Source organism: Crocodylus porosus, unplaced genomic scaffold (assembly GCF_001723895.1).
Source record: "Crocodylus porosus isolate Cpor-Errol unplaced genomic scaffold, CroPor_comp1, whole genome shotgun sequence".
In the NCBI taxonomy this organism is placed as follows: domain Eukaryota; kingdom Metazoa; phylum Chordata; order Crocodylia; family Crocodylidae; genus Crocodylus; species Crocodylus porosus.
In genome coordinates, this window is record NW_017728907.1 from 11935216 (window position 1) to 11949027 (window position 13812).

General features: G+C 47.8%; 1 protein-coding gene across 1 annotated transcript in view; it reads left to right on the forward strand.

The window, feature by feature from the left end:
- The window catches only part of NOTCH2 (notch 2), a 114208-nt gene extending 100775 nt beyond the window's left edge, over positions 1-13433 (forward strand). Inside the window, exons 29-32 of the mRNA XM_019530576.1 lie at positions 4860-5161; positions 6780-6927; positions 7460-7557; positions 9671-13433. Coding sequence (XP_019386121.1) covers positions 4860-5161; positions 6780-6927; positions 7460-7557; positions 9671-11023 — 1901 coding nt within the window. The 3' untranslated portion in view covers positions 11024-13433. The remainder of the gene's footprint in view (positions 1-4859; positions 5162-6779; positions 6928-7459; positions 7558-9670) is intronic.
- Positions 13434-13812: the final 379 nt, after the last annotated feature.

Here is a 13812-nt window from a genome sequence, read left to right on the forward strand (position 1 = left end):
GTCTATGAAATCTATGAAAATCGAGAAAACATAGCTCAGGTGTGGAAAAAAGGCAGGAAAAAAAAATGAGAGAAGAAGTGGTTAAGGCACTGAAAGATTTGCTGGAAAATGTTATGGTTTCTAAAAGTTTCATAGTTTCAAAGTTTCATAGTTGGTAGGGTTGGAAGGGATCTGAGCAGATCATCAAGTCCAACCCCCTGCCATGGGCAGAAATGAATGCTGGGGTCAAATGACCCCGGCAAGGTGTTCATCTAGCCTCCTTTCAAAGACCCCCAGGGTAGAAGCGAGCACCACTTCACTTGGAAGTTGGTTCCAGATCCTAGCTGCCCTGGCTGTGAAGTAGTGCCTTCGGATGTCTAGTCTAAACCTACTCTCTAACAACTTACGGCCTTTATTCCTTGTTACTCCCGGTAGTGCTTGGGGGAGCAGGGACTCTCCATTGCCTGCTGGTCCCCCTTGGCCAGTTTATAGACAGCCACCAAATCCCCTTTCAGCCTTCTCTTGTGGAGGCTGAACAGGTTCAGGTCCCATAGCCTTTCCTTGTAGGGCCTGCCCTGCTGCCCCCTGATCATGCGAGTGGCCCTCCTCTGGACCCTCTCCTTGTTGTCCACATCCCTCCTGAAGTGCAGTGAGCAGAACTGGATGCGGTACTCCAGCTGTGGCCTGACCAGTGCCGCATAGGGGGGGAGGATCACGTCCCTGGTCCTGCTCGTGATGCATCTGTGCATGCATGACAAGGTGCAGTTAGCCATACTGACTGCATCCTCACAGTGGTGGCCCATGTTCATCTTGGAATCAATAGTAACACCAAGATCCTTTTCTGCCTCTGCGCTGACGAGAAGGGAGTTCCCCAGCCTGTAGGTGTGATGCTGGTTCTTTCTCCCCAGGTCTAATACCTTGCACTTGTCAGTATTGAAACCCATCCTATTCTCATCCGCCCACCTCTGTAGCCTGACCAGATCTAGTTGCAGCCAGTCCCCCTCTTCTAGTGTGGCCACTTCTCCCCACATCTTAGTGTCAGCTGCGAATTTGAACCAGGTGTTTTTCACCTCCTCATCCAAGTCACTGATGAAGATGGTGAACAGTGCGGGCCCGAGGACTGAGCCCTGGGGAACCCCACTGCCCACATCCCTCTAGGTCAAAAAAGACCCGTCCACCACCACTCTCTGGGTGCGACCCCCAGCCAATTTTGTGACCCATCTGACTGTGTAGGCATCGAGGAAAATGCTAAATTAATGGACTCCAGCGATTTGTATCCAGGCTGAGGAAAAGGACGATAGTGCAAAATGTGCATAGGCTATTTCCGTAGAAAAATCTGACAACACTATTTCCCTGAAGAATATGTATGATCCAGCAAATTGGCCATATTTACTCTACAACAAGACAGTAGACATTTTAGTGGAGAGAAGCCCTGAGAAAATACCTGGTAATAACCATGTTTTTCCAAAGAACGATGACAATCAACACTTTTCAGAAGACTTGTACACATGGAGTTTGCCAAATGGAGAAAGGGTTGAAAGAAATTGGCTGGTATACTGGAAGAAAGCAGATGCAGTTTTTGCTTCTGCTGCAAATTGTATGGCTCAAAAATGGCACGCAAATTGGTAAAGGGAGGCTGCAATGCTGGGACACATCTCAAAGGCAGATTGCAATCTCACAAATTATCCAATGAGCATATTGTAAATTCAACAAAATGGATTGAAATAAAGAGAAGATTGTCTGCAATAAAGAGGAGAGATGAGTACGCACTATGAGAAATATATAAGGAGAAGAAACATTGGCAATCAGTGTTGACATGTGTTATAGCAGTTGTGCAAGTACCTAGCTGAGCATAACTCAGCATTTTGTGGAACAAATGCAAGGCTTTATGAACATAACAATGGTAACTTTCTGGGATTAATTGAGATGATAGCTAAATTTGATCCTATGGTGCAAGAACAGGTCCAATGCATTAAAAATGAAGTCCATGACCATTATCTTGGGCCTTGTGTTTAAAATGAACTAATCTCGATGATGGTGTTGCAGATGAAGAAAAAAATTCTTGAACAGGTGAAGACTGCAAAATTCTTTGCAGTTATTCTTGACTGTACCCTTGATCTGAGTCACCAAGAGCAGATGTCCCTTGTGCTTTGTTATGTTGATGTGACTTCTGAAGAAGTGAAGGTAAGGGAGAATTTTATTGACTTCCTTCTGGTTCAAGACAAAAATGGACAAGGACTGTCAGATTCTCTCATAGCTCCACTGGATGGATGTGGTCTGTATATTAGTGATTGTAGGGGTCAGGTATACGAAGGGCCAGAAACAAGGCATACAGGCACACATCCTTCAACTCAACTGCCAAGCCTTTTTCACTCCATGTGGCTGCCACAACTTAAATCTGGTATTGGGAGATATGGTGAAATGTAGTGCAAAAGCCATGACATTTTTTGGAGCTGTTCAGTGAATTTGCAGCTTCAGCTAACAGATGGCAAATATTGACAGTGCGTGCTCCCTCTCTAATGCCAAAGCTGTTGTCAGACACTAGGTGGGAGTGTCGAGTAGAGAGTTTAAAAGCAATTCGCTACCAGACAAGTGGTATCAGGAACGCCTAGCTTCAAGTTGCTGAAGAATGCGACCACTCAGAAGTTAAGGGAGACTGAGTCCTTGGCCAACTACAAATTTTTGAAAATTTTGCAATTCTGTTTGCAATGGTTGTGTGGTATGACATCACGTTCTCTGTAAACACTGTGAGTAAGACAATTCAGTCCAGGGAAATGCAGCTTGATGTGGCTGTTGCACACATCAAAGGACTAATTGACTTTTTGCAAAAATACAGGAACACTGGATTTATCTCAGCCAAGAACACAGCAACAGAAATAGCATCTGAAATGGGTGTTGAACCTAAATTCAAAGAATGATGTGTGAAACGAAGAGAGGTAAGGAGGAGCTGGAGAATTCGCCCAAGAAAGTGTTTGAAGCCAGTTACTTTCTGGTCATTGTGGATCAGGCTCTTGTGTGTCACAGATCACACGATTTGAACAAATGCAAGGGTACACTGACAATTTTGGTTTTCTGTGTGATGTAAAGAAACTCGGAGAAGTTGACAGAAGATGACATGAGAAAGCGGTGCATAGATTTGGGCACTGCATTGTCTGACGGAGAATCTCATGGTATCAATGGTGCGGACCTTTTCTTAGAGCTTTGGGTGCTACAAGAATTCATCCCTGAAGGAACAAGTAGTGCTCTTCAGGCCCTTCAGCTTCTTAAATCATTTGGTGGTACTTTCCCAAACACAGCAATTGCATACAGGATTTTTCTGACAGTCCCAGTCACAGTGGCTTCAGGGGAGCAAAGTTTTTCCAAATTAAAAATGATTAAGAACTACCCAAGTACAACTGTGTCTCAAGAGAGGTTGGGTGGACTTGCCATTCTGTCCATTGTGAAGGAAGTAGCATCAAACCTGGATTCCCACGATCTGATAGCAGAGTTTGCTGCAAGGAAGTCCAGAAAGGTGAATTTCAGAATGTAGGCAGTGTGACACTGATCATGATAGGTTAGTTTTTGGTTTTCTTAATTATGCCCATGCCCATGCCCTGCCTTTGTGGGGATCCCATGGACCCTGTGCGGTGTTAAGGAGGCCCCACACAGGCTGACTTGCCCTGGGATCCATGCCCCCCTAGGGACAGCTCTGCCAGGAGAACTGGATTCGGTCTCTGCTTCTGCAGAGCTATTGTGTGATGTTTGGCAGGTTACTTAGAGTAAAGCTTTTGCAGGGCTCCACTAATGGTGGCTTTTCTGGGAATACAGCGAGATAGATTTGCAGAAGGGATGCACACTTATGAAGTCTCATAGGAACTGAGTCTCAAGCGTTGAAAGTATACGGGATGGTTAAGCACCCTGAAATTCAGATGCTAGGTATCTCAAATTGAGCCCTGAAAAGTTAGTTACATTTTGAGCTTTAAATTGTACCTTACTTAGGTCCCTGTGTGTGAAACACAGGCAAAAGCCCCTCGTGTCAGGGATGGTGTGAAGCGATATCAACCTGGTGTTTGCAAAACACCTAAACTGTGATGTGAGAGCACCAGGGAGGAATTCATAACTTTGTATATTCAACACAGGACTTACATCAATGTGTGAGGAAAACAACCTGGGACCACAAATAGAATACACTGGATAAAAAGCAATATTGCATAACTATTCAACATTGGCCCTTTCATAGAGTGTTGTCCATCCTGTACCCTAAATGAGGCAAGTCTTTTGTGGGAAAATAGTATACAAGCTTGTAATTAGAGACTTCATCAGAAATAGTTATACACAAGAAAACAAACTGAAGTTGCACAGGTAACAAGACTTTAGGCATTTCTTACTTTCTGAGTTGATTGACTTTTCAACCTTAATGCTCTTTTTATATAGTTTTTTGGTGTGATGGACACCAAGAGTCTGTCTGTTGTTTTTTCTTTGTATTATGATACTGCCTTCTAGTTAGCTGCCATTGGTAACATTTGTTTGCTTATTACTTTTCTCTCCTTGTCTTACCAGACTTTTTAGTGCATGTTTACACTTCTCTAAACTTCCATATGATTTTGCAGCTTACATCTCTCTCTTCTGGAGTTAACCAACTCCAGATAAATAAGATCTATTAAAACCTTTTTAAGTTTTATGTGAGAACAATTAGTATTAGTTGTGCTAGGTATAAAGTCTCCACCTTTGAAGAAGATGAGGTCACCAGTTCTGTTTTGTTTGATTGTTAGATAAGAAAAGTATTTGACATGGCTGGAAGAAAGTGAAAATTCCCTGCTGGCCCCATATCAGGGCCCAGCAGGAGCTTCCTGTCTTCTGCTACTATGAAGGTGTTGCCATTACAATTTCCTTTGTTACAGATGGGTGCACGCCACTCATGTTGGCATCTCTGCGTGTGGGCAGCTCCGACATTAGTGACGAAGATGAAGATGGGGAGGATTCCTCAGCAAATATAATAACAGACCTGATCTATCAAGGGGCTAACTTGCAAGCTCAAACAGACCGCACTGGGGAGATGGCACTGCACTTAGCAGCCCGCTATTCAAGAGCAGATGCGGCAAAACGCTTGTTGGATGCTGGTGCTGATGCTAACGCCCGAGACAACATGGGGAGGACTCCTCTTCATGCAGCTGTGGCAGCTGACGCACAGGGTGTCTTCCAGGTAGTGTTTAGGGGCTGTCTTTAGGGCACTGGGTGGAATAGGGGTACACTTGACTATGTTCTTTACTGTCAAGCCAAATGGATGAAGTTCTGGTTTCCTCAGATGTCAGTAGTTGAAATGAGTCAGCATCTGCACCAATGATTTGTGCAGATATGTTCAATCTTGCCTTTTTGTCAGTGCTGCAGTATTAGCGGCCCCAAAGCTGTCTGGTAGGGCTCTGTGAAGCTTTGGTAGCTGATTCAGTTTGGAGGATATTCGGCCCGATTCAGGGACCAAATCTATGAATCCAAATTGAATTGGGAGACTGAGTAAAAGCTCCTGATTGATTCAAAGCATCCTAATCAATTTGGAAAAGATTCGGCCGATTCAGGAGCGGGGGCTGTGCCATGCTGCTGCTTGCCCAAGCCGGGGTTGGGGGCGCAGGATTCGGGTGCGGCTCACTCCAGCCAGAGGGAGACAAGTGGCAGCAGGGCATACCCCCACTCCCAGTGCTGCTGTGCCTGCATCCCGTACCCCCCTGCGCCAGCTGGCAGGCAGTGGCAGGGAAGAATCCTGCTCCCAGCACTGATGCAAGTGTGGCAGTGCTGGGAATGGGGGCTATTCTCTACTGTCACCTGAAGCGAGCTGTGCCTGCATCGCACCCCCTCCCCCCCCAAGTTGGTTGGGAAGCGGCAGCAGGGCATAGCCCCTGGGCTCCCCCCACCAGGGCAGAGGCAAGCATAGCCAGAGGAGCCATGGGAGAAGCCCCCATCGCTGCCCTGCCCGGCCCCATCCCCCGTTTGGCCAAGCCTCCCGGCACTTTAAAACAAACAAACAAAAAGCCTCACACCCACCGGCTGTAGGAGTGGGGATCAGGCCTCTGAAGGTTCGTGGCAGAGCTTCCCCACCCAGCATGGGGCAGTGGGGGGGCAGCGGGGATCACCTCCCACCTGGCATCCGTGCAGCAGCTGACCATGGGTCGGCAGGGTGCTCCACGCTGTCTGGGAGCTGGAGCAGCTCCACGTGTCAGTCAGAGCCTGGCATCGCTCAGCCCCAGTGGCCCCAGCTCCCAGACAGTGCGCAGCACACTACCGAGTCACACTGCACCCACGCAATGCGACAGCTGCTGCATGGGTGCCAAGTGGGGGAGGAGGTCAATCCCCACTGTCCCGCACTGTGTGTGTGTGTGTGCGTGTGCGCGTGTGTGGGGGGGGGGGCCTGTGCCTCAGGCACCCAGAGCCCCAGTTGACGCTGCTGCAGCCGGTGAGTATGGGGCTTCCCCTTCACTGTTTCTGATGTAGTTAACCAGAGCACAGCTAGTCACAAAGGAGATGACAGCTGAAAAAAGTTACGCATTTAAGCAACTTATTCACTTAACCAGCATGCAGGTAATAACCAAAGTTTTTTACAGTGTAAACTATGGGCAGTAAATTGTGGCATAGTGCTGTGCAGTTAAGTGAATTATACATTTATCCGATAAGCATGTAAGTGATGTGCACTGTAATCCTTTGTGTATTCCAGGTCCTTTTATTTCAGCACTGATGTTGCTCTTTTTATTTAAATGTTGTGTAAACTTCTTTCTGATTCTCAGTCTCTCTCCATATGACAATTGAAAGATTGCTCTTCTCTTGTCCCTCAGATCTTGATCCGGAACAGAGTAACAGACCTGGATGCTCGCATGAATGATGGAACAACCCCGTTAATTCTGGCAGCTCGTTTGGCTGTGGAGGGAATGGTGGCTGAGCTGATCAACTGCCAGGCAGATGTCAACGCAGTGGATGACCACGGTACTGTGGCACAGGGCATGCTGGACCATGGCAAACTGGGGCTTTCCTATTTCCAACATTTCTCATGATATAGGATGGGAGCAAAGAATTAACACCTGGGCTGTAGCGCACACTGTTCTTAGCATTGTAGCTAGCTCAGTGAACACAAGTGTCGGTTCTTTATGCTGGTGATTGGTTGCCACACACTGAAGAATGCCTGGTAGTGGTGCTCCCAAGAGCAGAGGCCATCAAGGTCTGAGGCTCTTTCAATTGCACTGTGATGAGAGAGAGTATTGCACTGAGTCTTTAAGCAGAGTGCCATATGAGACTGTATATCATGGGTGGGACTCTCCAAGCTTGTTGGGAACCAGAGTCATCGCAGCTGGTTATGCTGATGTACATCGCATCCTACACATTGCAGAGAGAGCCATACTGGGAAGAGTGGTATAGATCTCAAGACTTGGGGCTGTTCCATGGGGGTATTGCTTTATGCATCACACTGCTTTGAGATATTATTTAGTCTGTTGCTTGAAGCTACTGAATTTCTCCATAGGTAAATCCGCTCTTCATTGGGCTGCAGCTGTTAACAATGTGGAGGCAACGTTAGTGTTGTTGAAAAACGGAGCCAACCGAGACATGCAGGACAACAAGGTACAGTGTGTATGTCCTTAGCAGGACTGTCCCATAACATGGTTTGGGCTGCCTGTCAGTCAACTTCTCTTCTGACACCCCCCCGACACCGCCCCCCCCCGACACACACACACACACACGCACACACACACACACCCCCCCCCTCTGACTTCCATCCGCCACATCCATGCTTTGCCATTGTGCAGTGTTCTGCTTTGCTACTGAGAGCTGGTTTGGCCAAATTTTTTTCAAAATCCAGACCCTGGGGGCCTGACACCCCACCCCTTCCCACTCCTATACACCAGGATTGAGTCCTGGGGGCCTGGCACTACCCTCTCCCAGCTCCCCATGTCAGGATTGGGCCTTGGAGCCTGGCACCACCCTTGCCCAGCCCTGCATGCACAGATCTTGTATATGAGGAACCACCACTCTCCCACTGCCAAATTTCCAGCCCCATGGGGAGCCCTGCAAGTTGGATGGCAGGATGCAGTAGGCTGAATTTGGCCTGTGGGCCAGAGGTTGAGTACCCCTGGTGTAGAGAAGTCAATGCCACTCTGCATTCAGTGTGAAATGAGAAAGTGTTGCACTGTTCTGGTGCTCCCCATAGCACAGGCCCACGGGTGTTTCAGTGTCAGTCAGCTGGCATGTGTTCAGCAGTACACTGCCCATCCAAGTGACCTTCAGAGGCAAGGCCTGACTTTCATGCACCTCTTGCTGCCTCTGTGCTTCTGGCTCCCTTCATTCTCTAGATGTTCACTTATTTTCTCCACGTTAGTTTTGTTCCTTTATTTGGGTTGCAGTTTATGTTGCACTTCGCTCGCTACATCTTTGAAGGGTGCTGACGCTGTATATGCCATAGTAAATTAACTTCACTACAAAGTACAACTGGAGCAGATACAAGGTGGCCAGCCCCACAACATAGTAAATCACTCAGATCCAGGGCAAAAATATTCTTTGAAAAACGTGTAGTAACTTTACTAAGTGGAGTAATTTACTTCATGGAACTTGTGTGTCTGCTCCCCTAATCCAGTTCATGTAAGGATAACCCCTGGCTCAGTTCAGAATGGTTCCCCTGCCACCTAGTGGCCCATTACTGTAAAAGAGCCTACTGCGGGCAGCCAGCTTGGGAGGCATAGTCCTGTGTGTGCTCCTCACTGGGCCTGTCTGCACGAGATGTTTACTGCACACTTGGCTAATTAACTGCACAGTAAATGTCTCAGTATCTGTGTATGTGCCCTTATCAGGATGCATGCAACTAATAAACTCTGCAGCAGGGTAGTACTGGTAAATACTTGTAAATACAAGTACTACCCTGCTGCACTTTTTTCATGTACAGCAGCACACGTGTAGACACTGCCTCATCTGGCTAGGGCACAAGGGTGATTCAGTGCAGGGCTAGGAGGTGCCTGCCAGCTAGCTCTGCACTGGAGCACCCTTGTGTCCAAGCCAGTCCCTTCACTACACACTGAGCCCAGTCAGAGCAGCCCCAGGCTGGCAGGCTGACCTCCCCTGGCCCCTGCCATTCGGGGCTGCTCCAACCCAACTCAGCGTGTTGCAGTCTGGGTGCACATGCAGATGTGCACCCAGCAGCGATCACTCTGGAGCTATTTCTACACATTAATGGGCACATTTAAATGTGCCCACTAAAGAATAAACTTAATACAGAGTTAAGTCCAGAGTAAATTCACAGTAATCATGCTATGTGGCTGCACTGTTAGCTGTGCAAAATTCCAGCATCTCTCTTTCTGGGGTACTGGGAACATAGCAGCTCCTCATGCTCTCACGGTCACAGATGTTGGAGAGGGGTCACATCTTTCTGAAATTGCTCAGCAGCAACCCTCAGCAGGTTGGTGTACTCTCAACAGGAGCGGTTGGCCTTATTTCATGGTTCTATGCTATAAATTCAGTCATGACCCTCATCCATAGTCTTATCCTGTTCGCTGTGCCCAGTGGTACCCTCTGGAATGGCTGGCTGGTTGTGGGGCTGGTTACCCAGAGTTCTTATCAGACCTACACCCTTTTGTACACTGCCTCACTCTGAATGAACTTTAAACCAATTCCCTGACATGTGTGCGCCACGTAGATCTGGAATAACTGCAAGGCTGTTAAAATATCTCCTCTGTTTGTCTTTCAGGAGGAGACACCACTCTTCCTGGCAGCTCGGGAAGGGAGTTTTGAAGCAGCTAAAATTCTGTTGGACCATTTTGCCAATCGGGACATCACAGACCACATGGACCGTCTCCCCCGCGATGTGGCGCAGGACCGCATGCACCATGACATCGTGCAGCTTCTCAATGAGTACAATGTGGCCCATAGCCCATCTGGGCACCCTGGCACCATGCTGAACTCTGCCCTCTCCCCAGTGATTTGTGGCCCCAATAGATCCTTCCTCAATTTGAAACATGCTTCTCTAAGCAAGAAGTCGAGGAAACCAAATGCCAAGGGTGTGATGGCCCCGAATCTTGCCAAAGAAGCAAAGAGGAGAAGGAAGAAATCTCTGACTGAGAGCAAGGGTCAGTTTTCTGAGAGCTCAGTGACCCTCTCACCAGTCGACTCCCTGGAATCTCCCCATGCTTTTGCATCTGAACAAACGTCCTCTCCTGTGATGCCGTCCCCAGGGATTCTGCATTCCTCGCCCAGCTCACTGCTTACGACCTCAGTCGTGCAGGCTGCACACCCCATGTCCTTCTCCGGTCTCCATGAGATGCAGCCACTGGGGCAGGGGTCTAACACCGTGCTTCCATCTGTCAGCCAGCTGCTTTCCCAGCACCGAACCACCCCTTCCAGCAATGGGCTTGGTAGACTCCAGCCAGGTAACATTTCCACCGAATGGATGAACCACATAGATATGAATGAATCCCAATACAATGAGATGTTTGGCATGATCCCACAGGTAGTCCATGCTCACCCCGGCGGCCCTCAGCAAGGAAGTCTGAGTCAAACAGATGTGAAGCATGTGGGAGTCTCCAGGGAGACACTGCCCCCTATTATGACTTTCCAGCTGGTTCCCAAAAGTGGCATGAACCAACAGGTCCTGGTGCAACAGGCCCAGTCCAACTGCCCTCAGAATGTAGCTGGTCCTCTTAGTTCAATGTACCAGATAACGTCAGATCTAGCTCAGCTGCCAAGTGCCTCCTTTCCCGTGGCAGTAATTCCTCAGCAGGATGGGCAGGTCGCTCAGACAATCCTCCCAGCCTATCACCAGTTCCAGAGCTCAATGGGAAAGTATCCCACACCGCCATCACAGCACAGCTACACCTCTTCCTCTGCCACGGAGAGGACTCCCAGCCATAACAGGCACTTGCAAGGGGAGCACCCATATCTGACACCATCTCCCGAATCTCCCGATCAGTGGTCAAGCTCCTCCCCGCACTCTGCCTCAGATTGGTCTGATGTGGCGACCAGCCCCAGCCACGGTAGTACCCAACGTGGTCCGGTAGCGCGAATGTCAGAGCAGCAGCGGAACAACATGCAGGTATATGCATGAAGAGCTTTGAATGGTGGCAGAAGCTAAGTGGACTCCAGTACCAATGAAGGTCTTCCAGGCGGGAAATGAAGAACCCTTTCTTTTTTTTTTTTTAAGTGTTCAAGAGTCTTAATGAGCCTAGTTCTGTTGGAAGGACCTTGATGGCTATAGGTTTTACAGTTCCCTAATAAGAGAATTGTGGAAGCTAACAATGGGGAAGACCTGTTGGGTTGTACCTAACCAGTTTTCCAGCTAGTGCATGATTTGCTCCCAACACTAGATTCCCCAGGTGTTGTCCAGCCTTTGCATTTCAGTGCATTCCACCATTTCCCTTGGGACACTATTCCTCAGGAGCCTCGCAATTAAGTGTTTCCTGAAATTCATTTAAACTAGTTTTGTAATTTTATTGTTACTCATCTTACACCCTTTGTTACTGCTCTTAAATTCCTCTCTTCTCCCCTGCTTCTGCTTTAGTCCTCCAGGAGGGCAAGCATCTGCCTTTTAACTTGGCTCCGAGATGGCACCCACAAGTACCTCTTCCTGCTCTTCCACTTGGTGGACCCCCTCTTGCTTAGTAACCAAAACAGGCCCTCATGCTCATGTGAGACAAGTGTCCAGAGCTGCCTTCTCTAAACCCCTACTGCACAAATCTCCTATTTTAAGGTGCTTGGTCCTTCCTATATGAACATGCGTACATCTTCCAGCTTCCCAGCTGCGAGCCCCATAAATCTCCTCAGATAAATCTGCATGTCCTCGGACGTCTCTCTAATTCTGTGATCAAAGTACTGGTCTGACACGGTTCCCTCAGCTGTCACCTCCAGATATTTGTCTTCCAAACTTTCCTTGAGATGTCTGACCTCTTTAACATACCAGCACACTAACACATCCCCCCCACCCCTCATGCGAGTGCCACACCGTCTGTGCTAGCCCTCCAAGGTACCAATTTGTTAAGAGGAGTTCTGGAAATAAAACCATCTTCTAAGGAAATCCTCAGTTTAAAGCTGAGAAACTTTTGACCTAATACCCGAACTCCCAACATTACTACAGTGTCCCAGCTAAGAGTAATGCACTTTTGAATATAGTTGTTTTGAACCCTTCAAATTTAGCATCTTGTCCTCTGTTAAAGGGGCCCTCGGTCCTGGGGTAGAGCACACTGCCCCCTGATAGCCACTGGAGGTGATCTAGGCCCACCCTGATGCTGCACGTGGTGTTGCCTGCTGCTGCTGAACTTCAGTTAATGGCGCCGTATCTAAAACTTGGCAGCTGGATTCAGTAGCAGACAAGCAGTTTCAAAACCATTCCTCTGACACAGCTTAGCGAGTGACATTTGGGGCCAGAGTCTGTGATGCACCTCAGGACATATCAGAAACCCCTGCCTGGGGAGCTGTTGCAGGACTCTAGTGGGATTTTTATTGCAGCTTGCCTTAAATATGAGTAGGTTACAGACCCCAATTTTCATTGGCTTTCACTGGACAAGAGAACTTTTTTGCCCGCGTCTGAATCTGCACTGTCCGGCTAGAACGATGCTTTTGTGAGGGGCTCTGGACAAATCAAGGGGAGAAGTATAGGAACTGCTTTAATTCTACCTCTTTAGGAGAACCTGGCAAACGAACATTCCAAAGAGACCTTGAGCGCTTTATGCTGCCACGAAAAGACAAGGATCCCGCTCCTCTCTGAGCAGCCATGTCCTGGCAACTAACCATATACAGTATTTCTTTAAGTGATGATGCTTTTAATTCTAGATGAGAGTAAAACTGCATTTTCTTTTGATTCTGACTCAATGGTACATGAAGGCAGGGCCTTTGCACGAATCATTCCCTGGGCCACATTTTTGGGCTGACGAATTTTTCTTTTTTTCTCTCTCTCTTTTTTTTTGGGGGGGGATTCTCCTATTCTTGCATTTTTTGCGATGCGCACAGCATTCCTTGCTGCACCAAATGAGGTGTGTACTGTGAAGTAGATGCAACTGACTCGGATTTCCAGGCAGAAGCCCTCAAACTTCGTGGAGGTCTTGGGACTTGTATGTTTTATCGCAGATAATCAAGGGTAGCAAAATTATTGCTGAAGAAACCAAGGGCTTTTTACCTTTCTGCCCCAAATATCCAAGTGCCTTTTAATATTCGGTGGCCATGGCAAGGCAAACATGCTCTTTCCACAGAACGAAGCCAGTTTTGCACCTGGAGGGAGAAGGGTAATATGATGGCCCTTTCTGCCGCTTTCATACAACTTTTGTAAAGGTGATGATACCTCCTTGGATGGTATTTGATTGCCTAAGCCTGTAGAGTAACTATTCACACAGCAGCATTTTCCTGTATTAATAATGGAAAATATGTGCTTATTTTTACATTTTTATAAAAATCTTTTATGGAAATAGCTGTTGCACCATGTATAAGCATTGTTATCCCCCAAAATAAACAGTACATGTCCAGCCTCTGGGTGCCAACATCTTCACTTCCTACCATAGGCACATGCTAGAAGGTACCTCTGACTTTCTTTGCCAGTTCCTCGTGGCGTTGTCTCTCAGCATGAAGAACCATTTAGCATCCTAGACTAAGGCTACACCAAATGGCCCCTCTCATGGTGAAGCCCTCAGCTCCTTCCTGAGGTGAAGAAATCTCTAAGGTTCCCTTCAGACTTATTTTGAGCTGTTCTGTTAGGAAGGGAATTGCTACCATTGCAGAACAAGCTATGGGGCTCATTCGAGCTCAACAGGAGTTAAAGGACTAGCATGGGTCTGTGGGCCTATGAAGTCCCTTTGCTCCCAGGCACCCTAGAGAAAGTCAGCTGCCTCTGGAGATCCCCGTCTGGAT